Raw genomic sequence first — 25,804 nt, forward strand, 5'->3', positions numbered from 1 at the left:
AAGAGGGACTGTCTCTGACATGAACTGATTGGCCTGCTCTTTGATCATCTCCCCCTGAGAGGGGAGCAGCCTTACCAGGCCACAGAGGAAGACAATGAAGCCACTCCTGGTGACACCTGATAGACTAGGATCAGAGGGAAGGGGAGGAGGACCTCCCTTATCAGTGGACTGAAAGAGGGACACTGGTGGGAAAGAAGGAGGGTGGGATTGGGTGGGGAGAAGGGAGGGAGGTACAAGGGGGATACAAATTGAATAAACTGTAATTAATTAAAAAAAACATAAAATCCAATTTGTGCTGACCATATATTCTTTAATATATGGTTTCCCACTGGAGTGTGATCAAAAGAGCTGCACTCTTTAAAAAACAAACAAACAAACAAACAAACAAAACCAAAAGAAACTGTCTTTTCCTCTCCCAGCAACTATCCTCCTCTACAGATAGAACTTCTTTTCTTTTTCATTTTTTTAAATTTATTTTTTAATTAATTACAGCTTATTCACTTTGAATCCCATCTATAGCCCCCTCCTTTATTCCCTCCCAATCTCACCCTCCTTTCCCTCATCTCCTCCCATGCTCCTCCCCCAGTCCACTGATAAGAGAGATCCTCCTCCTTCCCTTCCATCTGACCCTAGTTTATCAGGTCTCATCAGGACTGGATGCATTGTCTTCCTCTGTGGCCTGGTAAGCTGCCCATCCCCCTCAGAGGGAGGTGGTCAAAGAGCCAGCAATTGAGTTCATGTCAGAGACAGCCCCTGTTCCCATTACTATGTAACCCACTTGGACACTGATCTGCCATGGGCTACATCTGTGCAGGGGTTCTAGGTTATCTCCATGCATGGTCCTTAAATCTACTAAAATCTGTACACCTAAAGAAATGAATCAAGAAGGAGGACCCTGGCTAAAAGGCTCAATTCCCATTCAGAAAGGCAAAGAGGATGGACATCAGAAGAAGGAGAAAACAGGGAACAGGACAGGAGCCTGCCACAGAGGGCCTCTGAAAGACTCTACCTTGCAGGGTATCAAAGCAGATGCTGAGACTTATGGCCAACCTTTGGGCAGAGTGCAGGGAACCTTATGAAAGAAGTGGGAGATAGTAATACCTGGAGAGGACAGGAGCTCCACAAGGAGAGCAACAGATCCAAAAAATCTGGGCACAGAGTTCTTTTCTGAGACTGATACTCCAGCCAAGGTTGAATATTCTTTCATGTGTTTATTTATTACCGTACTTTATTTTTTGAGAACTGTCTGCTCATTTCATTACCCCATTCTTATTAGATTGTTTGACTTTCTGATGTTTAGTTTTTTGAGTTCTTTGTATATTATGAATGTTAATCCTCTGATGTGTAGACATAGCAAAGATTTTTCTCCCACTCTGATATCTCTTCACCTGACTATTTGTTTCCTTTGCTGAATATTATGTGTATTTTCTAAGAGAGTCATAATTCAAGCAAGCTTTGGAAATGCCAGTTTAAATAAAGAGAAACATATTCATTGACTGTGAGGCATTTAATATGCCAAAAACCTTTGTATATGGTGACAGTGAACATTATGTCTTGGTATATTTTTGCTGCTGTGATGAGACATTTCCTAAATATATCTGAACAGAGAACTATGTGGGACTGTGCGTTTAAGAGAAAGATGTTTCATAAGAAGGTGTTCCATGGAACATTCTTTAAGAAGTACTGTTAAACCATAACAATCTTTTCTGCCAGAGATGAGGTTCATAAGCACCCACATAAGAACTGTTAATTCTCTCAGTTTCATCACATCTTCGTGATCCCACCAACAGAGTGGCCTAAATCATTTAAATATGGAGTGTATAAAAGCCAGGATGAAAGGAATTATAGCTCCTCCAACCCCCAGAACAGCAGATGAAGACATGTTACTGCGAGGTTAATCTAACAGATGTGCTGTCTTTCTGAGTTCAGCAGCTCACGAATATTGACTACAAAGGCTCACGGAGTCTATTCTCATGTACAAATTCATAATGTGTCCTGCTGATCTTTTCTTGTCTGAACCACAGCACCTCTTCTCTGCAGTCACCTCTCTCCCCTGCAGAATTAATTAGCCCATTGCCAGTCTCTCTGAATACTCAACAAGTCATATTTCCATGTCTGCCACCCTCTGAGGCCGTATCTTGGTGGCTCTGTGATTCAGTGACTAGAGTGGGAATTCTGGATATGGCTAGTATCAAAGGAAAAGAGGAAATTTTAAAGGTCTTTCATCCATTTTCCTAGCCTCCTACGGGCTTGACCTCCATCCCCACAAGAAAGTAAACTATCCACCATTTCCCCCAAAGTTTCCTAGTAGAAAAGCCCCTTCCCCAATTTAGCCAGTATATTCTCCAAGTTATCCAGTTTTATCCTAATTCACTCCTCTACTGTAGCCTTCACATCAAACTTTGCCCTTTATCTCTTCAAGAGCCTATTCCTAACCTTCTCAGTCATGTCTAGGATTTATTCCTCATGATTTAACTTAATATGATCTCAAAATTTACATCCAAACTGTTTGTGTTTCTTGCAAGAATAAAAAAATAAAAAAAAAAAAAAACAGCCTAAGACTGCTTGTCTCTTGGCAGCAGCAGACCTTCTTCTCCCTGTGAGAACCATTCCTCAGGCTTCAAGGTCAGTGTCAGCTCAATTCATCCAAGTCCTGTGTTCAAAGTGTGTGGTGTCTTCAATAACAGGGTTTACCTTCAAGTTCTGGGAGGCAACCGAGGGCAATGATAATAGCTTATATTCTTATTAGAGACACTTGTCCTCCTCTGAGCAACAACTCAATAGCTGGTTTTCCATACCTGTGACTGAGGGTTTATTGGATAATGCATAGCTTTTGGTTTTACCCAGCTGAAAGCCTACACACATAATTATGAAAATTATGAAATTTCCACAGATGGAAAAATTCAAATGGTCCCATCCTTAGATTAAAAAGCTACAGGTCATGAATGGTTGCTAAAAGAGTGAGAATCCATTTTCTCCAGTGACAAGCTCTCATCCTGGTTGTCCAGTCTCAAATGTTCAGTGATGGACATGTGTGCATACAAGCAATGCCAACGGATTCAGTATGTTATATATACATGCATGCATATATGTATGTATTATATTGTATATAATGAATAATTGTTGCTATCATTATACATTATTGTTAAATATATACATATATACATATACATATATACATATTTTTATATATATATAAAATATTTGAAGAAGAGACCATGAATTTAGGAGGGTGAAGTAGGGGCCACAGAAGGAGTTGGAGTGGGGAGAGGCAGGAGTGATATAATGCATAAGAAAGTTTACCAGGGCTTGATAGATGACCTTTGCTTGAAGCTCAGCACCTCTGGCTTATCATGAAGAGCTCTGATGAACAACTACCACTTTGGAAAGTGTTCTTGTCCTTCCCTAAGTAGTTCAACCTTTAGTCAATACAACATCTTATTTCACCTATAAATCTATCCTATCTATGTTTTCTTGAGACTCATTCTTGAGTGTACTTTGTTTTGCTTGATTTTTTCATTAAAACGTTTCATATAATAGATTTTGATCATATAATAGATGTTTTCCTCTCCCTCAACTCAGCCCAGATATTCCTTACCTTCTTCCTCACTCAATTTTGTATTCTCATTTTCTTTATTTCTCTTTCTCAAAAATTAAAAAAAATAATCAAGAAACCAACACATAAACCAAAAAAAAAAAAAACCTCTATTGAACTGAAAAAGCAAATTTAACAGGCAAAAGACCAATAAGACAAAAAAAATGAAATGAAACAAAAAATTTACAAAAATAACATTGAGTTTATTTTGTGTTGGTCAACCATTCCTGAGCAACTGATATACCCAGTGACACTCCATTGGAGAAAATTGATTTTCCCTTTGCTAGCAAGTATCAGTTGCAAATAGCTTCTTGGTTAGGAGTATTCTTCCTCCTCTAAGTGCTTGGATACCATCTGGCTGGAACCTATGAAAGTCTTGAATGTGCCTCCACAATATCTGTAAGTTCATCTGTGTATCAGTCTTGTTCTGTCTGGAAGACACTTTCCTTGAAGTCATCAATCACCTCTGGCTTTTAAAATCTTTCCACCTCCTTTTCTATAGATCCCTGAGCCTTGAGAGGAAGAGTTTGATGAAGATATCCCATTTAGAATTGAGTGTCCAGAGTGTCTCACACTCTGTACATTGTCCTGTTCTGGGTCTCTGTGTTAATTTTTACCTACTGAAAGAAGCTTCTCTGATATGGGTTAAGCAAGAAGCTGATCTCTGTCTCAGCCCAATGTTTTCATTGGGAATCATTGGCAGAACGTGTTTGTGTGGGTTGGGGACTGACAAGAAGCAATAATATAGGCTAGAAAAAAGGGCTGAGAGGATCTATGGGAAACGCTAGGGGGACACTGGGTCTGTACCAAGAAGCAGAGAGCCCAGGGAATAGAGGTAGAGTGGGGAGAAAGGCCTCTGTTTTGTTTGACTTTAATAAAATGAGGGCTCCTAGAAGACTCCTGGAGAAGGCCTGATCAGATGTTGAGAAAAGCAATAAGAAACCATTCTATTTCACGTGTATCTGTTCTTAATTTAGTGCTAGAAACCAAAATGGGACCCTGCAAAGCCAGTACTGCCTAGCTGTCCAGTAGATGGAGCTGATAATGCTTCGAATTCAGTCTGATGTACCTTCCCATACTGCTTTTGGGGTGGAGAATGCCAGTGTTGCAGGCGTTAGGCTAAATGTGGGACACCCCCAAATTACAGGCATGGAGCAATCACCTCTTCTCCTAGTCCGATACCCTCAGTTTTGTTGTATAATAAAACAAAAAGAAGGAAACAAAAGCTCACAGTGTGGTGCCTGAATCCACTTGAACATCAGAGAACAAGAGCGAGTTTTGAGATGAGAACAGTCATTGTCGTCCATCCTCTTCATGGTTAGTGCCCTAGTTGTTATTATCAAATTGTCTCACTAAGGCAAGTTCAGCTCTCCCTGCACAAAGAAAACTCCCTTGTCAGCAACCTTAACTTGGAGTCATTTCAGAATATTACTTTCACCCCACCCCATACTGTCAAAATTCCTGGGAAATTCAATTCCTAAAATTTATAAGGAAAATTATTTATGGAATGGCTATGGGAGAAGACAGTACCACTGGTTATTTAAATACTCCCAGGATGTAAGTGTACAACTGTAATCCTAAAATTATAGATGCTGCTTTTAGTCACCAATATTAATGAATCTATCAGTGACTGGCAAAGATAGCTATCTTCTTATAATGAACGGTGCAGATGACTGTATCTCTAAGACTAATAGCCACGTTATTTACTCTCCATGAGCTGGGCATGCATAAGCAAAACAATATTTCAGTGCATAAATTCCATTTTTAGAATTATTAAAAATATATTTATGACCAAATGTTGGTAACAATTACTTTCCCGAAGAAAATAAGCACTCTTTATTGACCGTGAAATTATTTTAGCATTGAACTCACATCTAATGTCCACTTCCCATATGTTTTCACAAAATATAATAAAGTAGTCAAGGCAGAGGGCATAAACCACACAGTATTCATTTCAGGCTTCTGGATGAGCGCGCAGCTCGAAAACAAGCTCTTTCTTCTCTCCCTGAGAAGCTTTACACCAAGAACAGTAAATGAATTCATCCGCAAGGACAAAGAGGATAGGACGAGTCAACAGCCAGAGAGGGCTGGCAGCCAGGAAGAAACACAACAAATAGGGAACTGGTGGTAGGTTCAGGAGCTCTGCACCCCAAACTGGTGAGAGGGAATGCCTGCCAGCAACCGCAGTTTCCACTGCAAAACTCCTCAGGACTGGAGGATTTTCTCTAGGATGGCTGTCAAAAGGAAGATGAAAGCTAAAAGCACAAATATTGGTGTTCATGTAACTGACGATGCAGCTTTTTGAATCCCTTAGCCGGGCAGCTGTGCTTCCTCTCTTCAGAGAAGATTAGAGCTTTTTCCCTCAGAGATGCTAAGGTCAACAGGCTCTGGTCTGGCAGAATCTCTCTCCAATCAACCCTGGCGTCAGCAATCTAGGGAGCAGTCTCATGACTACAGACCAGACAAACCTTCCCAAACCACGTGAAGAGACCTAGAGGAGAGTCCCAAAGATACTAAGAACTAGTGTTCCAGTTTCATTCCTGATGCTGTGAGAAAATACCCTGTCAATAAGCAATTCAGGGGAGGAAGTGTTCACTTTTGCTGACAGTTACAGGCCACCACTGTGGGGAGGACAAGGTGACAGACACTCCCAGAGCCGCTTGTTACAGCGCATGCGCAGTCAAGAGCAGAGAGAAACTAATGCACGTGGGGTACTGGCTTCTTTGCTTTCTCCACTCTTAAACAGTTCAAGACCTTCTGTGTAGAGAATAGTACCTCCTACAGTGGCTGACTTTCTACATCAAATATCTTAATTAAGACAATACCTCATGTACACGTGCACAGGCCAACCTAACACAGTCCCTCGGCCTCAGCCAGTCCATCCTACTGCCAGAACCATACACAGCGGGCACATCTGACCACCCCATCTATCACCAGCCAACTCACATGCAGCAGGCTCCAACGTTCCAGTATCAACCAACAAACCAAGATGGTCAGGCATCCGACAAAACTTCAAACGTGGAAGGAGAAATGGGAGGGGAGAGGGAGGCGCACTAAAGAAGGAAATTTTACTTTTGCTTTTTTGTATTTTGAGGTTTTTACATTTTTTTTTTATTTCGGGTGTGTGGTTGTTTTGCCTATATGTATGTCTGTGCGCTGTGTAACTGCAGTGCTGGGGAGGCCAGAAGAAGGCATCAGAAGGTTTTATGCTGCCATGTGCATGCTGGGAATTGAACCCAGGTCCTCTAGAAAAGCAATCAGTAATCTTTTCTACCATAAAAACGTCTTTTTTTAATTGAAAATAGATTCTTTTTTCTAAAAGCACATTCTGACCACAGGTTCCGTTCCCTCAGTCCTCCTAGCTGCCTCCACCTCCCAGCTCCCCTGCTTCTCTCTCCCTGTTTTTTCCTTCAGATAAAAACCACTATTATCATACTTAGAAAGATAACAATTAATAGCTAAAGTTGACATCTTTATAAATATCAGAGGAGAGACTACAGTCCTAAAATTAAAACATAGAAAAGTAAAGGACTATTCAGAGAACAAACTACTTCAAAATTATGCCAGTAGCATTATTTTATAGAAGGGTTGGACTATGAAGCTGAAAATGTCATCCTTAAAACAAATGAAAAAAATTCAAAGAGATTAAAAATAGGGCAGAAAAAAAAAGCTAGAACAACTAGAAGAACAGTTCAGATGAGTTATTATCCAAATGATAGTTGTAGGAGAGCCAAAAAAAAAGATGGGAATGTTATGTTTGAAATAATTCAGGAATATATTTCAGAACTGCAACACACGAATCTCTTTGTTTTAATTCTTTATATATTCTTAATGTTAATCCTCTGTCCAATGTACAGCTAGAACTTTCTCTTTAATACTATGGGTTTTCTTTTCGATTATTACCTTGGATATCCAGAAGTTTTTTAGTTTTGCAAAGTTTCATTTGTTAGTTGTTGGCCTCAATTCCTGGATAAAGGGGTTCCTTTTCCTATACCTGCCCCCTGTACTGCCTATGTTTTTCTTCTAGCAGTTTCAAGTTTCACGTTTTGGATTTTGATCCATTTTGCAATTTTTGTACAAGGTGATGGATATGGATCTATTCTCATTCTTGTATATGTAGACATACAGTTTCCCAGCACCATTTGCTGAAGATGCTGTGTTTTTTCAGTTGTCTTTTTGGCATTTTAGTCAAATGTTAAATTCCTCTAGTTATGTGTGCTCATGTTTGGGTCCTTGATTTTTGACCCATTGGTCTATATTTTTGTTTGGGTACCAGGACTGCATTTTTTATATATACATTAGCTCTGTAATATATCTGGAGATATGGAATGGTAAACCCTCTAGCATTGCTCTTTTTGCTCAGGACTATTTTAGGTTTCTAGGTTCTCTTGTGTTTCCATGCGAATTTTAGTATAATATTTTCTCTTTCTATAAAGAATGAAATTGGGATTTTTGACATTCCCTCTAGTCCTACTCTCTCTAGGATTTTTATAATGAAAGCATGTTGAATTTTGTCAAAGACAGTTTCTACAGCTATTGAGATGATCATGTGAGTGCTGTTTTTCCATCCATTTTATGGTTTATTACAATTAATTAATTTAGTATGTTGAACGATCCCTGTATCTCCAGGATAAAGCCAACTTTATCATGATGGATGATCTTTCTGATGTATATTTGGATTCAGTTTGCAAGTTTCTATTGAGCATTGTTGAATCAATCAATGCTGAGTCATTGTTCATGGCCTGTAGTTTGGAGAGGGTTTTTTGGGGGGAGAGTGAGGGGGTCTTTACATGGTTTGATTATTAACATGATAATGGCTTCATGAAAATGAGGGATTTCTCTTTCTGTTTGTTTTCTTTTTTCTTTTCTTTTTCCTTTTGGATAGTTCAAGAAGCATTGTCTGTAGGTCTTCCTGATTGCTACTTTGAATGCACCCTGAAAACCCAAACATGAGCCATATTTACCTTTCTGAAAGATCTGAGGCAGTTGCCAAGTACTGTAATACAATGAGTATAATTTCCATAATCCTTGAAAATAAGGGATGTTTGCAGGGTTGTTAAATACAAATTTATGAAAATGGAAATGTATTTTAAGAGTAATGGAATATTTATGAGTTAAATTATCATTCATTAGTTTATATATAGTCTTGTTTCAAAAAAGGATTTTAGGGAGTCTATAAACGTACAGGCAACATAACACTAAATTACATTCAAATTAAATTAAAATCTTGGCAAAATAAAATAGAGAATGAAAGGTAGTTCAAAGAGGAGCCAAGAAAATTGCTTAAATTTTCTATAATTATAACCTAATACTGGTGTCAAATTTGTCTCTGAGCTATGTGTCCGTTAATATTAAATGCAGCTCCAAGTGAGAGAGACAAAACATATGGCTTGAGTAAGTTAAAACATGAGTGCACTTTTCTCAAACAGAAAAGCCAGAGACATGCGGTGTGTAGAGGACTAGTGTTGAGGCTCAGCTCTACGCTGTCTCCTCTCACTCACCCTTCTGCCTTCCCAAAGTGGATCTTTGACTCCACTGTCCAAGACAATAACATTTCTACTCCGGGCACCAGAATCAAGGTAGGCAATGAAGAAAGAAAGAACAAGAGTTGCCTTCCAAGTGATTCCCAACAAAGATTACTAGAAATTACCACTCTACTCTTTTAGTTCTATCGCATCATCCGGGGACTAGTGATATAGTCTAGGCACAAGGGAAGCAGGAAATGAAGTCATCATTCCATGTGGGCATGAGTCCTTCTACAAGCTCTGCAACCAACACATGTGTACAGAAGAGAGTAGACCACATGGGAAGAGCATCTTCCACAGCCTCACAGCAGCCAAGAAAAGGCATGCACTCCACTTCCAAATAACAGAGTGGTAAATGGCTGCTGAAGAAATTGCAGCAACTATTTTAGTGAAAAGATTGGAAAGGTATGGTTTTGCAGGACTCCACACAAAAGCAAAACTTTTACATCAACAGCACCCTTCCCATATGGGTATGCCTTGTGTCACAGGACACCTGACAATACATTCACAGTATAAAGAGACTGTCAGCAAAGCTTGGTTGTGCTGAGTTCTTTTTGGGGGGAGAGGGGGAGAGGAAAGGGTTTATTTGGCTTACGCTTCCAGATCATAGTCTATTACTGGATGAAGACAGGACAGGAACTTAATTAAGCAGGGCTGGAACCTGAAGTCAGGAGCTGGTGTAAAGCTCATGGAGGATGCCGCTTACTGGCTTGCCTCTCATGGCTTGCTCAGCCTGCTTTCTTATAAAACCCAGGGCCAGCAACCCAGGTTCCACAAAGAGCTGAGCCCTCCAATTTTGTTCACTAATGGAGAAATGCCTTATAGCTGGATATCATAGAGTCATTTCCTGATGATTCTGCTTGTGTCAAGTTGACACCCAAAACCAGCCAGTACACATACTATAGAAAAAGCGACTTTCAGGTTAGGTCATTTTTACTGCACTTCTAAAAGCATCTCAGATACATGTTTCTTTTAATGTCATCATGAGTATCTTGATATTAAATATATACTTATATATTTGTTTCAGAATTGAAGAAAAATCCATTTACCATAATTTGAGGAAAAGAAACCATTGCAATCACAGAGACTACCAGAGTATCTCAAAAAATGGTGCGTAGCCTGTCCCTATGCCTTCACCAAAACACATGTAAGAATTGACTTTATTTGGGAATTACTACAAAAATTAATCTGGGCACAGGGATCTTTTCTGAGACTGATACTCCAACCAAGGACCATTCATGGAGATAACCTAGAACCCCTGTACAGATGTAGCCCAGCTCAGTCTCCAAGTGGGTTCCCTAGTAATAGGAACAGGGACTGTCTCTGACATGAACTGATTGGCCTGCTCTTTGATCACCTACCTCCCCCTGAGGGGGGATCAGCCTCACCAGGACACAGAGGAAGACAATGCAACCAGTCCTGATGAGACCTGATAGACTATGATCAGATGAATGGGGAGGAGGACTTCCTCTATCAGTGGACTGGGGTTGGGGCATGGGTGGAGAAGAGGGAGGGCGGATGTGATTGGGAGGAGATGAGGGAAGGGGCTACAGTTGGGATACAAAGTAAATAAACTGTAATTAATAAAAAAAAAAACATTTAAAAAATTAGCAGTGGACAACCAGAACACAGTGAAGTCTTCCTTCCCCTTCTGAGCACAGTGCTCCAGCCCTCCAGACATTTACACACAGAAAAGGAGAACAGGATGCAGACAAGGAAATACAGAGGCTGTGTCAGTCACACAACAGTGAAACAGTTCTATTAATTCTTAGCCAAATGAAGAGACACACCGTTGGAGAAGTACCACCCAGATGAGCCTTAGTTAAACAAGGGCAGGCAGACCAAGGCTTCTGGAAAAGCTCTGTTCTGCCCACTAGAGCATTCTCCCACACTTCTACAGCGGTCAGAATTTTAAGATTCGCTCACGTGAGTCTTTATCCTCCATGTTGAACTAGGAGGTGGCATGCTGCTCTCAGATGCTCATAAGACCCCTGTTTAATAAGCCACAGCCTTACCATGAGTTACCATCTCTCAGTGGTAAAGATGCATAGAAGCATGGGTTTTAACTGAATGTATTACCTGCAAATAACCTATTTCTTTTTTATTTATTATTTATTTATTAAAATTTGTTCACCTTGTATCCGGGCTGTGGCCCCCTTCCTCACCTCCTCCCAGCCCCACCCTCCCTCCCCTTCTCCCCCTATGACTCTCTCCTAGTCCACTGATAGAGGAGGAGGTCCTCCTCCCCTTCTAAATGGGCCTAGCCTATCAGGTCTCATCATGACTGGCTGCATCATCTTCCTAACCTATTTCTTAAAAAAGTATTCTACATGAAATGAATGTCCTACTCTTTAAGAAGGGGTGTTTTAACTGGTATTGAACTCCCACCAAATGCTGAGAAACATATTTCAGCCAAAGTATGTATATTTATGTATGTGTCAGTTAATCCTGTTCTCAATAAACATTGACAGCAAATATGAATGATTATATTTCCTCAGAATTAAGATGTCATTGATTGTAATCCCTTGGGGAGTGTTATGGTAGAAATGGGAACAAAAGCTTATAATGTACATATTGACTACAGCACTCAACTCAATTACCCAATGTGTTAGGACATTTTTCTCAAAATTGGAAAAGTATGAGGATATATGCATTGCTGCAGCTCAGAAAAAGGAGACACAGACATGTCTAGAGCTTTGTCCCAGGTCATAGAGATGGGAAGTTACAGGGCTGAAACTTTTGCCCACCCTGTCTAACTCTACTCAGATATCAGTGAAGGTCAGGCCTCCACTGCCCTGTGATCTTCAATGATCTACAGAGAAAGGTCAGCTTCGCTTTATATGTGAACACTAGTAGGGACGGACAGTGTAGATGAAAGCTGTTTGTGAAGTCCCCAGATATAAGCCCTTGATTGCACATCAGTGAGAGACTCAAAGAGCTTTCAATGCTAGAGACTCACTTTCAATACAGACGGGGAAAACAACGGAAGCTCATTTCTGTGGAATATTATGCAGCTTTGGGAAATTATGGCAAAGAGTCTATTTTTAAACAGGAAAGTCAAAACACAGACAAAGCCACAAAACTGGATATTATAGTTCAATTTTTACCACATCTTTAAAAGGAAATGGTGAGGGGGTGTATCTAAGAAGATTAGTAGGACATACACTAGGGTCATTGTTTGAGAAATTTTGAGTGATTCCTTTCTCTCTTCCCTCAACTCTACTTTTATGAAAGGTTATATGTATATATAAATTAAGTCTAGAAAGAGTAACAGGATAAAGGTATCAAGGTAACTCAGGGTGATGAGCAGCCCAACTCTTTAGGCATGCACGCTCTGTCCTTGCTCTGTGTAACTTCAGAGCCAACATTTCTGTCTCTTTCAAGACCCAGATGTGTCAACAACACTTTCCCACCCCAAATCTGGCAGTCTTTTGTAAAACTCATGAAGACCAGAATGAGATGCTCCAAAGAGTACCCCTAGCAACCCAAAGTAGCCAAGTATTCATGTATATTTTGCTGCCTTAACCACATACACTCCTTTAAAATCCAGGTTGTCCACAGCAGCAGGCAAAGGGAGGTAGGAGGAAAGACTCATCACAGAGAAATGCACGGTGAGTTCAGTGCAAGGCCCAGTTTCTGTCCATGCAGTGAGAGATGCTGCAGACAAAGGAGATTTCTCTTTCTTCAGTTTGCATTCCTCTGAATTATACAAATGTTCACTGTGTCTTGAATTATTGCTTCTCTGAATACACTTCTCATCAGATCTTCTAAGAATGTAATTCTAAAAGGATATTTTTAGTTTCTCATAGTTACCTGTTATCTAATGTCCTGGTTTTATTCTCCAGCTCTTCTTCCTATTTTCTGTTGCTTTCCTTGCTGTGCATTTTCTTTTGATATTATGCAGCGTGTAACCTGGCTGCCCACACCAAGTTATTTCAATTACTCCCCAAGGTTTTTATTAGATATAGGAAAAGTCAGCTTCCCACATTCTGCATATTTATGGCTGCATTTACTTTTCAGAGCCAGCAAGAAAGAGAAAAAAAGCTAAAAAATAGTTGAATAGAATATTAAAGAGTTTCTTTTAAATTGTGTAGTAAGAATTAAAGAAACAGCTCCTATTTCCATCTTGACTGTTATATAAAAGATCTTTTAAGTATCTGCAGATACATAAAGAGCCTCTTAGAATGTGAAGTGTGGGAGTCACTATGATTCTAGGATGATGCCTTGACGTGAGGCTTAGGAAGCAGTCTCACTCCATCTTCTCCACAATCAGAAAGCTAGATGGTCTGCAGTGAACCCACTCCGCTCCAACCTACTGAAACAGACAGGGCAAGAGGTTGCCAGTGCACTGCAGAGGGCAGGGTCATAGTGCTTTGTGTTGGCTGGTCCCTTATCTCGCCTTTCAGAGATGGGAAGTGAGATCTGGGGAACAGAGATCAGAGCCCTTTGCCTCTGGTTACCTCACAAAAATCTTTCTTTGGGATTGGACCTGGGAAGTGATACCAGAATCTTGACTTGAGTGTCCTGGATGACAAGGCACTTGTGTGGGTCATCTACACCTCACTCTCCCTTGGAGAGACATAGCACTCAAAGCCAGTGTAGCAAGGAGTGAGGACAGCCCCCGTGGTTTCTGTCACTGTAACTTCCTGCCCAAGCATGTACAAGCATCATAAAGCTTGGGGCCTGTTTGACCCAGAGAGATAAAAATGAGACCAACAGCTTACTTGAGTGGCACAGGGCTTGGTGTGCAGAGGAAGACCAAGAGACACAGCTTCTTAAACATTCGTAAGTACCTGTAGTCAGAACACAATAGAAACAGTGGCTGCCATCCCCATCTGAACTCTTATTTATTCAGTAGTTTTAAATTAGTCACATTTTTCAATGTCAAAGATCTTAAGACAAACATAGCAAGTAAATGTAAAAGATACATGTCAATGACGAGAGCCAGAGCTCTCAAAGATGGCCCAGCAGTGCATGGGTTTGGCATTCAGGTCCTTGCAGACAGTGGCAGGCAGGAAGGAAACAGCAATGCATAGGGGCAGCACACGGACCTGGAAGCTGACATGGCTCCCTCTGGGAAGAAGAGGCTGGGAGGGGAAAAGAATGAGAAACGGGAAAAACTAAAGATGGCAAGTCTAAAGCTGAGAGCAGGAGCTAAGGTAGGGAATGGTCCGATGAGCCAGACACATGAAGGAGTGCTTGGGGTGGGAAGCCCTCGGGCTGTACCTTCCCGGGACCTGGAAGGAAGAAGGTTATTCTTCAGCATTTTATTGGCACCGTAGGTAGAGTGGAGGGGTAAGCGCTGCGTCCCCCAGGACAGTATGGCTGCTGAGTGGAGGGCCAAGCTCAGGACCATGCTGAGGGCTGCAGCTTAATAAATTGGAGGAGAATTGAGCTTGAGACATCACACTGTCTCCAAAAAAGAGCACATCCCCTCAAAAGTTAAGATCATCAGGGAGGTAGTTAGCCCCCAGCGATGGAGGCTGTCCTAGAAACTGTGGTACCCTATCCCATCCTACCATACCCAAGCTACAACGCTCCACTCTTCAGATCTGGGTGTTCATTAGTCCTCAGGACTCACGCTTAGGGAGGATGCAGAAATTAGGAGATTTGGCCCTCCATGTTTTTGTTTGATTTCCTGCCCTCACCCACACCCTGGAGAGCCAACTGCTCCTTCACACACATTGTTTGTCAATGCTGAGGTTGAGCTTTCATGGGCTTAGGGTTGGGTCATTCTTTAAGCCCAATTCCCAGCTGGACAGGAATCAGAAGACACGTGAGGCCAGTAACTGCAGGTTTAACACCGACCTTAGTTAGCCTGGCCATCCAACATATTTTTCTTTAACCTAAAAGCTCTCGAGTTATTTTTAACCTTTGAAGAAGATAAAAGCATGAACAGTGGTCCTCTACAATTAGAATACAGAGTCATTTTTCTTCCTTTAATATCAAAGATAGGAACCACTCTGCGATATCACCTCAGACCTGCTGGGATGGCCATTATCAAAAAGACCTAATGACAAAAATTGGCTAAAAATGGAGAGTTTAGAATCACGCATTATTGGAGGGAATGTAAAGTCTTCTATCCATTAGAGAAGGCAGCAGGATAATTCCTCTAAATATAAAAACTTGAATTACTGTATGATTGGCCAAACCCACTTATGAATGTTTATCCCAGGTAATTAAGGATCTCAAAGAAATACTGGCATCACCTTGTTCATTTCATCATTATTTGTAGCAGCCAAGATATGGAACCAGGCTAAGTGTCCACAACATGTAAGTGGATAGTGAAAATATGATTTATAAATACAATGCGATACTCTTCAGCCTTTTAAGAAAGGAATCCTGACTTACCCAACAACATAAATGAATCTTGAAGCTCCTGCTTCTATGAAGCACCTAAAATAATCAGACTCAGAGAAGCAAAGGGCAACTTAGTGATTACCAGGGTCCACAGGAGATGATATGAAGTGTATTTTAAGTAAATAAAAATCCATAAGCCATCTTCTGAAATAAATAAGGCTCCTTTGCTTATAAAAACAACTAAACCCTAGTCCTGAGCCTCCGCTGCCTACTACTACAGCTCAGAGCCCCAGAGGAAAGCCCTCTGATGGTTTACAGGACACTCATGAGCCCTCCTTACAGATGCCAGATGAGACTTTAAAGGCTTGGAATGCTCTTTCTACTGACAACCTTCCTCATTTTGTTTTTGCAAGTCTAGCAAACCTTTTGTGTAAACACCTGGATTAGGAGGCTTTAGCTTTGAGAAATAAACTATTTAAGACATGTTTTCCTATGGGCTCAAGCCACCAAAGAGGGAAAGGGGTTCCCTCCCTGTGCACCCACTACAGAGAAAGTGGAGAGCAGGGATCCCTGTGAAGAGCCTGGATTAGCTTCTGGAGACTGTAAACTGCTAAAGTTCACTTGGCAGCTTCACCCGCCTACTACGCCCACCTGGCTCTTTGCTGCAGAGCTAATTTGGTTGTGAACCTCTTACATTCTCCACCAACACCTCCAACTCCACACTCGGAAGAAACTTTATTTGGCCTGTTCCTTCCTCTGGGTTTGGCTAAACCTCTGGAGAATAGGAATGAATGGAAGAGACCTAGAGAAGCTAAGGAAAGAGGCAAAAGTCAGGCCAACCTGGGAAATAGGGACTCAGGTCATCAACACAAGCCCTTGATGTGTAAACCTGACACCAACAGTAGAAACAGAAACCTCCACACACACAATGTATGAACACCTGTATACACACACACAAACACACACCAAAAAAAAAAGTTTTAAAATAAAATACATTCAAGAAAGTGTTGGGAAGAGCAGGTAAACAGGGTCCAGAGGAGAGTGACTGGAACACAGAAGGTAAGGGGAGAATTCTCAGGGCTGAGGGTGAAGAAGGAGTCCTGGGATGAGATAGAATGGTGAGGGACAACAGAGGTGATTTCCCATAGAATGGAAAGCTGTCCTTGGCAGCTATGTGATGAGGAGAGCTCAGCAGCCTTTGCGTAGGCACTGAACTGTGCTCTCTTGGAACACCACTACCCTTGAGGTAGGGCAGGAAGATAAGAAAAATTAGAGGAACAGGAGAAAGAAAAGAAGCCTGGTGTCTGGTGTGACTCTCTCACTGGCGGAAAGTCAAGAATTATTTCACAGATGAACAAAATGCCTCTAAGGGGCCAGACTCCTATTTTAAAGGAAACTCACACACACACTCCATCTTCCTGTTCGTCTGGGAAGATGAGCAGTTGTGGCACCGTGGCTGATGCCAACAGTTGGAGCTGAGGAGTGGGTGCCTGGGACAGCACCCTAGGCAGCACGCTATGCTATGTTCTTGTCACAGGTGAAATAGCTGTGGCAATTCCAATTTCAGTCTTCTCCCATCCCAGTACCTGGGGCTGGTTTAAGAGAAAGCAGAGCAAGGACCTCTGCCCAGTGACTGAGAGAGACCTGCAGGAGTAAGAAGAAGCCTGCTGAAAGTAGCAGATTATATGCTTCAAAATGGGCCTCTTTGGTGTGTCAGGTTATTTTGAGCAAAAGAGCACTGATAACCAACAGACCCGGGAAATATCTTCAAAACAAGCACCTTGTTTGCTATTCGTAAAGGAAAGTTTGTTTTTTCAAGAAATTTCCACACATTAAAAAGTATCCTGTTCTCTTTGGAAGAAGAAGAGGAGGATTTCTGATTACGATTCAGAAGGCTCCCACTGAGGTGTGCACAACCACCCTGGCTTACTGTACCTCACCTGGTCACCTTTCCATAACTTGCTTCCCCAACACAAAACCCAACTCTCTCTATATGTCTCCTAAGAAGACACATAAGTGCAATCCAGCCAGCCCTTCAGCTGTTCATCCCTGCGTGCTCAGCCTGGGTATGCACATGTACACGTTAAGAAACATCTGTTCATTTCCTCCTGTGAATCTGTCTTTCATCAGTTTATTATACTAAGACCTTATATCAGCTGAGCGTGGGGAAGATTTGTTTTCTTCACCTGGATACCACAGAGTGACCAACAGAAGTGAGAAAGTGCTTCTGAGAAGGAGCATTCCAATAAGAATAAGCATGATGCAACAGTCACCTTTTGGGTAAAGAAAGATTGTACAACCCCAGTGATCAAGAGTACTATCAAGGCTCACACAGGTCCTCATGCACACTGAAGAGAACAGGGTCATTTCTTCCCAGTGCTAAACAATCATGATTCACCCGAGACCATTAGCCAGGGATCATTTACCCGGGGTCATCCTTAAAGGGTGACATTTGAGTGTGTTTGTAATACATGCACACATTCTGGCAAATATTGAGTAGCAGCTATAAGGCTCTGTGCTCTGCCTTTGGTGAACCCTCAAAGCAACTTTATTTTGAAGATAAGGAAAATGGGGCTCAGAAAAGTTATATAACATTCCCATGATTCATTACCTCATTGGTGATAGACTTTTAACCATGTCTGTCTCCTACTGAAGGTCACATTCATGACCTTCATGCCATGCTGCACTATTCCCTTTCTAGATTCTGGCCCGAATATCTTTCTGCCTTGGATTTTCTTGGTGATCCAAGAGGAACCATCAGAATTAGATACCTTAACCCAACACCCTAGGCCAATTCTCTTTGTTTCCTTGGTAAAGAATAAAAGCCAAAAGAAAAAAAAATGAACTATTAATATGTGAACTATTTAAAAAAAACTATTAACACAGGCTAAGATGTGTTACGCTACACATAAGGTTACTCCACAGTTACACTACATAAGGTCTCCTTATCCTTAGACCTTCCATGATCTCTATTCTGGAACAAAATAAGTTTTGTACATTAAGCTATCTGAGGTTCTGGTATGGTATTTTTGCAAAAATAATTGCATAACCTGAGTTTAGTCTTAAGGAACATTAAGACAAACCCAAATTGAAAGCCATCTAAGAACTGGCTGGTAGCACTCAAATGTGTCAAGCTCATAAAGGTAGAAAATAAGCAATCTTTTTCCAGACTAAGGCAGACTAAGGAGGTGTGAGAGCCAAGTACAGTGACCAGAAAGTGGTTGTCAGTGACACTTAAGTGATGTGTTCAGGTTAGACAACAGTATCGTACCCATGTTAGTTCTGTGGTTTTGATCAGTATAGTTACTGCAGGTGTGCATATTTACAAAAATCTAGGTAAAGGACGTGTGCCAATCTTTGCCCCAATTTTATGGTATTTTCACAATTGCTCTGAAATGAAAATGTTTAAAATATGTTCAAAAGCCACAAGAACGGCACTGGAGGGAAGTTCTGAGGTCACCTGTGTCACACTGAAATAGGGCCCCAGGAAGCATTTTGGGAGCGTCACTATTGGGTTGATCATTTGATCAAAACCCAAAACCTTAAAGGGAGATGACAGAGATTATTTATAGTGAAGCTTCTAGGACATTTTTGTTCGGAGAGCCTGACATTGTGTGGTCAAAGCATTAGAGAGAGTATTTAGTAACTAATTCTTAAATACTTGATCTGAAAACAAAATGATGCAAAAACATTCAACGCCTAAGGTCAAAATTATTTTCTTACACTAATCCGATATATCTCCAAGATACAGTACTTAATAATATAGGGACTTTTAAGAGAAAAAAATCAATATGACACATATCATATAGAGGAAAAATCACTCTTTTACTCTGTATTAGCATTTCACTATGTTTAATACTTGCAAGAGCTTAGAATTCTGGGAATCCTTAAACAATGGAGATACTCTTATCCAAGTAGAGCTACTTCTTTAGATTCATTGATACAACCTTTTGATGATGAGAGTTAGTTCCCAACTTGGCAAATCTAAAATTACGTGGGAGATGGGCCCCTGGTCATGTCCAGAGCTGGGGTGTTGATTCCATTAATTGAGGTGGCAAGACCCATCTACTGTGGGTGGTAGCATTCCCTAGGCAGGGGATCCTGGGTTAGACAGAGGTGAAGAGAGTGATCACTAGCATGCCTGAATTCATTTTCTCTCTACTCTTGACTATAGACATAGTATGAACAGATGCCTCAAACTCTTGCTGCCCTAACTTACCTAACATGATGAGCTATGCTTTGAATTGTAAACTAAAAAAAAAAAATCCCTCTTCCCAATGTTGCTTTTGACAGAGTATTTTATCACCTCAACAATAATGAAACCTAAGCAAACCTGTCCAGGTAGGAGCAGGGCTCATGATAGTAACCATGGGAAGAAAATTCTGGTCCTGCTGTTTTGTCAAACTTTTCATCAAGCTAGGATCAGCACACCTGCACTGCAAATTCTTTACTTTAAATAAACATACTTACCTGTGTGCTGAAGTTTTAGGGCATCTCCTTTCAATAATCTGCTTTGTTTTAGAGCTTTAGGTAAAAGACATCAAGTGGAAAGCTATCTGCTGTGTCTATTGACAGCTTAAATGCTCTTGGGATTTGTGTAAGCCTGAATGTGCTTGCCTCCTTGTCTTCACTTTCTTCCTGTTCAATATTGCAATGGGTTCTAAAAATAGAAAGATGAGCAAGGTAAAGGCCCCACCTTCATGGAGATCACAGCAAAACCGAAAAGATACAAACAATAACGTAATCCCAGTTCTGTCGGGATGTCACTAGGGCCAAAGTAAATTGCAGTCACTGGAGGTGAGAGGCACCTAACTCTGGAGAGGTAGATTTCACAGCAAAGTTAAAGTTCAAGCAGTACCCAGAAGGTACAAGTTGAGGACAGTGAGGGGGGATAGGTGGAGCTCGAGTGGAAAACAGCTCTGGGGAGAAGCAGTTCTCCCTTAATCAACACGAGTGAGGAATACTTGTGATGCAGTATCCCTGGGAGGTAGATTAGAGCCACAACTGGAATCATATTCTATCCTATTCAAATATTTCTAGGAAATTTGTCTAGTTTGCTACTGAAATAGTAATCTGAGACATTCTCAGATGTAAACACACTGTCAGGAACTGTCACAGCAAACAATCGTTAAATGCTTGGGATCTGGGGCCCAAGATCAATATCTTTGTCTGAATGTGTCTGTTTACTGCAAACATTTTTAGAAGAGAAGAAATGTAAAATTATCGCGTTATTTTTTTTCAACAAATCATTCTCCTGAAAATTCTTGATGAATTAGAAAACTATGAGAAAATTCTATGGCATTTACTTCTCTAGTTTATGTGGAGAAAGGAAGCTGGCAGATGATATGCAAGCATGGTCTACTAGAGTAGCCATGAATTGAACTGGAGAAAATTGGATAATGCTGTCAGAAGAGGTGGGTGTGCCTGAATAGCTCTAGCTTTCAAAGCAAAGACAGATAAAGAACCTCACTAAAGAAGAAGGAAAGACCAGAGACCATTCCTGAGTAACTGGATGGTTTGGGGACTTCCCACTCACAGTGAAAGGAGCAATAACAGCAGATAGCACCAGCCATGGCTTAAGACAGGCTCGGAAAATCTGCACTGTGCTTTCAACAATGGCCATTTTTAAAGAGCAGGAAGGGCCAAAGAGCTGTTTCTGAAGGTAAGAGTGTTTGCTCGGCAGGCATGAGTACTTGTGTTCAAATCCCGAGCACCCATATAAAAAGCTACATATAACTGCTTGTGCCTGCAACCCCAGCATTGGGGAAAGAGACAGGTAGATTCCCAAGAGCTTGTTGGCCAAGCAGACTAGCCAAAATGGCCAACTTCTGGTTCAGTGAGACAGGCAGAGAATAGGAGAGGGAAGCCTCCAAAATACTCCTCTGGCCTCCACACTTGCATGCAGACACACATATCTGCACACTCACATATATACAACACAAACACAAGAGCAGGAAGTGAGGGCATAGCCAGACAAAAGGAGGTGGAAACCTCACTGGCAGGAAACATCTAGAAAACCCTGTGTTCCTAGCATTCTCCATCATAGGATGCCATTTCTGAAAGATCCTTGCCTCATGGGTGGCTTGGCAGCCCAAGACCCTCCGTGAACCACATGCTTGGGAAACTCATGTCAACTGGCACAGCAATATCTGCTGAAACATGTTCATTAGAATACCTCTAGGCTCTACAGCGTGTAACCATCCATGTGAGACTCCACCTCTGAGGGACTGACTCTGATGGGACTATTGTCTTAAGTCTGTCTCCGAAGAAAGGCTCAGCAGGAGAACAGCGTTCCCAACCCCTGAAGAACCACCAAGACCTTCAAACAGAATACTGGAAAAATTTTAAGTAGGCATAGTGACACACACCTGTAATCTCAGAACCATATTGTCAGAAAGGAAGGGAAGGAAGATCATTATTTTAATCTTAAATTTTTAGAGAAGTAGTGTCCTCTGTTAAAATACACAAGCACAAATGAGGGGGCGGGGGCAGAGTAAAGTTATTCAGCACAAATAGATCCACTGTCATCCTGCACAAGAGAGCCCAGATAGGTGGAGGTCACACAGGGTCCACAGCTGTGTGCAGCTTCTTTTTAAACCGCAATATTTAATTTCTTATAGATATGGAAACTCATACGTATATGTGTGCATACATATTTATGCATATATACAAAAATATATAGGTATATTAGCCTAAACTAAAAAGGACAAAAGTCGTAAAAATTCTCTGGAAATGTCAATCCAATCCACACATGAAAAAGGCATTCCCTCACATGAAGTTAGAGAAATACAGTGTTTGTGTGGCACTGTTAGGTTTTTTTAATCATTTATTTTTATTTTATGTGTGCGAGTATATTTGTCTCCATATGTCTCATTGTGATGCTGACAATGTTTAACATCAGTAGATTTCTGGCAAAAGTCCCATATTCTCAATTTCCATTTTAAAGACAAGTCTGACAACATGGACGCTCCTCCTGGATAATGCGAGTTCATCAGGGCCGAGCAATGGCTGCTCTTCCTAGTTGCGGTTTGTCAGCACTGCACCTGTAGACGTTTGAACTTAGAGTCTAGCACATGATTCTGAGACACTGCATGTTTTGTCCGAATGTATTTGTGGTTAATAAACTAAAATGTGCTTCCTAATTCTCTCCACAAGATTCTTACACAAGAGCTAAAATAATGCACTTTAAATCGCTGCCATTTATTACAGACATTACAGTGATGACAACGCTCGGCAGAAATCAGAAGTGTTTCTCTTCCTGTTTCTGGGCCGTATCTATAAATCTGGCTGCCTGACCAAGCACTAATGACGTGTCATGAAGAGTGTCAGGAGGCAGGTTTTACAGCGAATGCTGCTGAAACCTGGGGTCCCCTCACTTGAGTGGTGACCATCCTTAGCTGTGAAAGTTGCAAGATTTCAGTGTTTTGACCACAGTTGGTCTTGACTCCTGTCTCTGCATTGTATTTTCTGATTAATGTCTAGATCTGTTTTGTGTTTATGTTCTTTTCCTTATGAAGAGTCTCCAGAATTATGTAAACTCCAGAATTCAAACAGCCCAGATTTGTTCTGTCCTCCGAAGATAGTCACAAGTATTATAGACCTTGGCTGGAACTGTTTCTGAGCACTGAATTGTGGATCAATTAATACGTTCCTATTTTAAGACCTCAGTAAAAGAAATGGTTAAGTTGCTGGAATTCATCTTAACCCCAGAGCTTTCTGAATCCCCAAAACTTTATGACTATAGCTTCCAAAGAATGGGGCTGTGTCTTTTCCACTCACTGACTTATACATACCCAGAACCAATTATAATACCTAACACAGTAAACATTCAATACGTTTTGCTGAAGTAATGATTTAATTTATGAAGACTTATTCTGCTTATATTTAAATACTCTCCTTCTCTCTCCATGAAGAGTTTGGGACCTTCTGTCAGGCACTAAACATAACAGGTTTACTTCGAAGACCGTCAGAATTATTTTCTAACTTAAGAGAACACAAAGAACGTGAGATGTAGTCAATACTAACCAAGCTGGGGGAAAATGTGTTGAAATTCAGATGGGAGGCTAACTAAGGCTGAGATCACGAGACCTCCTCCTCTTGTGATATGATACACCCTATTTAAAGGACACAACAGTAAAGTCTTTAAAGGCCTATATGGACTCTTCTATTCTTAACTGGGAACATGTAGGTTCCCCATTGGATCGCCTTAATAAATAAATAGAAGTTGTCTGTTCCAGGGTCAAACATTTTTCCTTTCTGTGAAATTATAATTGCAGAGTACAAACCATGTAAGTTCTTCAATTGTTTGCCTTACTCTGCCACATCCCATGGGCAAGGTGCTGTATTTGGTGCTTATTACTTGCCAGCTGCCGTTGCTGTAGTATTTTCTCCAATGGCCGGCCCATCAGCAGTGAGCAGCTGGGAGACACCTTCTGAAGAGGATAACAGAGATTGGAAGGGAGAAAGATGTGGAGCTGAATGTGTCCAAAGAGTAGCAGAAATTAAAGGAATGGACACATGAGAGAGTAGCATAGGAAATACACAAACCACTTGGTAACATTATAAAACTGAGATTCCACAAGGAAATGAAGAAAATGAAAAAATACAAGTACTTTAGAGCAGAGAGCATTCAGTACAAGAAAAAAATTAAGGCATTCAAGTAAAGAACACGTAATTCCTTGTTTCATTTTTGTGATTAATTTTGTTTCATGGTTTTTTTTATTTGTTTTTATTTTTTTGGTTGGTTGGTTGTTGACATTTTGAGATAGGATCTTACCATATAGGCCAAGCTGACCTTTAATTCTTGAAATTCTGCCTCCAGGGTGCTGTTATATTACAGGTGACTTCTAACCCCAGCTGTGGCTGCCTTTTTTTTTTGTTGTTTTATTTATTTATTTTTTCTTAATTTGCTACGACTACTTACAAATGGTCTGCAAACTTTGTCAAAAGGACATAGAGAGGAAGAAAAAGAAGCCAGTCCTGATGAAGCCTGATAGACTATGGTCAGATGGAAGGGGAGGAAGACTATCATTGGACTGGAGGGGGGTGCGATTGAGAGGGGATGTAACTGTCCAGAGAGGCTCTCTACCTTCAGGACTCAGTGTTCTGAGTACAAGGACCTTAAATGGGGGTGTCCAGGAAAAATGTGTCTCCCAGAGAATCCTTTTTCTGTCTCTCTAATCCTTAGTTTTTGGGGTTCTTTGTCTCTTTGGAGACAGTTACTTTTTCTTACATCTACTAAATCATTTACCCATCTATGGCAACCCACTGATTCAAAGGGCTTTGGGTTTTGTTAGTACAATGCCAAGTAAGCAGAAAACCCCTGAAGGTGAGATCGAAAATAGAATAGCACAGAAAATCACTGGAAGCAAGCAACCACCATCAGCAGTGGCAGTGAGTCTGGATGGCCTCTGATGGCTGAACACTGGGGTTTAGATTCAGCCAATTAGACTCTCATGTCAGTGGTGTCACTGAAACTCACTAACAAGTTTTTTTCTTCATTGTAATTATTCAGGTGCATCTTCCAGAAATCTGAAGAATTTTATAGAAAGGTAAGTGGAAGATAGTTCTAAGAAACTGTTTTAAATATGGTTAATTATCTTGAAAGGAATGATTACCCCATTATCATTTCTACTGAGAATCAATAGTTTGTTAGTCACAGTCTGAACACTGACCATCCTCTTTCTTGGGCCAGTAACCTTGGAAAGTGATTCATTTGTATGTCTCAATGCACTATAAGGTGAATCTGAATTGAATAAAATTTAACTCTGATAGAAAAAACTGCAAAAACATAATGATTACATCATAGTCTGGCTTATAAATAAGAAAACCATTTTGAGGGGTTTTGGTTTTGTTTTTGTTTTTAAGACAGAGTCTCACACTGTAGCCCCCACAGCTAACTATATCACCCAGACTCATCTCAAACTCATCCAATCCTTCTGCCATAGTCTCCCAAGTGCTGAGCTATCATGCCTGACAAGTTAAATTTTTTGTGTGTCTTTTTGGATGTTAAATTTCAGAAGTTGTCGCTGCCTGCAGCGATACTTGAATACCGCCTGAGTGAGGGTTGGGGGAAAAAGAGCAGGGTGACAAAAAGGAGGATACCAAGTCAAGACTCTGATCAAGGTGCCATTTAATAATGGGAAAAGCAGCACTTATAAAACAGAAATTTACAAGTAGTTTCTCACGGTAGCAGCTTCATTTGGCAAGGCGTCCGAGAATTCACTCAAGGTTACACAGAATTTGCTATCTGGTTCCCACAGTTGTACAGAGTTTATTATCTAATTCTCAGGGACAGAGATCCCCATTGCACGGATTGCCAAGGTCAGTCTCTGAGAAACTGAGCTTTAGATTAGACCCATGTCTGCCAAGGCCAGAAGGCAAA

At 40.9% G+C, this 25,804-nt stretch overlaps 1 protein-coding gene across 1 annotated transcript in view; it reads left to right on the plus strand.

Moving 5' to 3' along the window:
- Nucleotides 1-25,804, plus strand: part of Aoah (acyloxyacyl hydrolase) — a 218,265-nt gene that overhangs the window by 155,841 nt on the left and 36,620 nt on the right. The window contains exons 13-14 of the mRNA XM_055597240.1: nucleotides 10,148-10,230; nucleotides 24,935-24,971. Of these exons, the coding sequence (XP_055453215.1) occupies nucleotides 10,148-10,230; nucleotides 24,935-24,971 (120 nt within the window). The remainder of the gene's footprint in view (nucleotides 1-10,147; nucleotides 10,231-24,934; nucleotides 24,972-25,804) is intronic.

Source organism: Psammomys obesus, unplaced genomic scaffold, assembly GCF_907164565.1.
Source record: "Psammomys obesus unplaced genomic scaffold, mPsaObe1.curated_primary_1811, whole genome shotgun sequence".
NCBI lineage: Eukaryota > Metazoa > Chordata > Mammalia > Rodentia > Muridae > Psammomys > Psammomys obesus.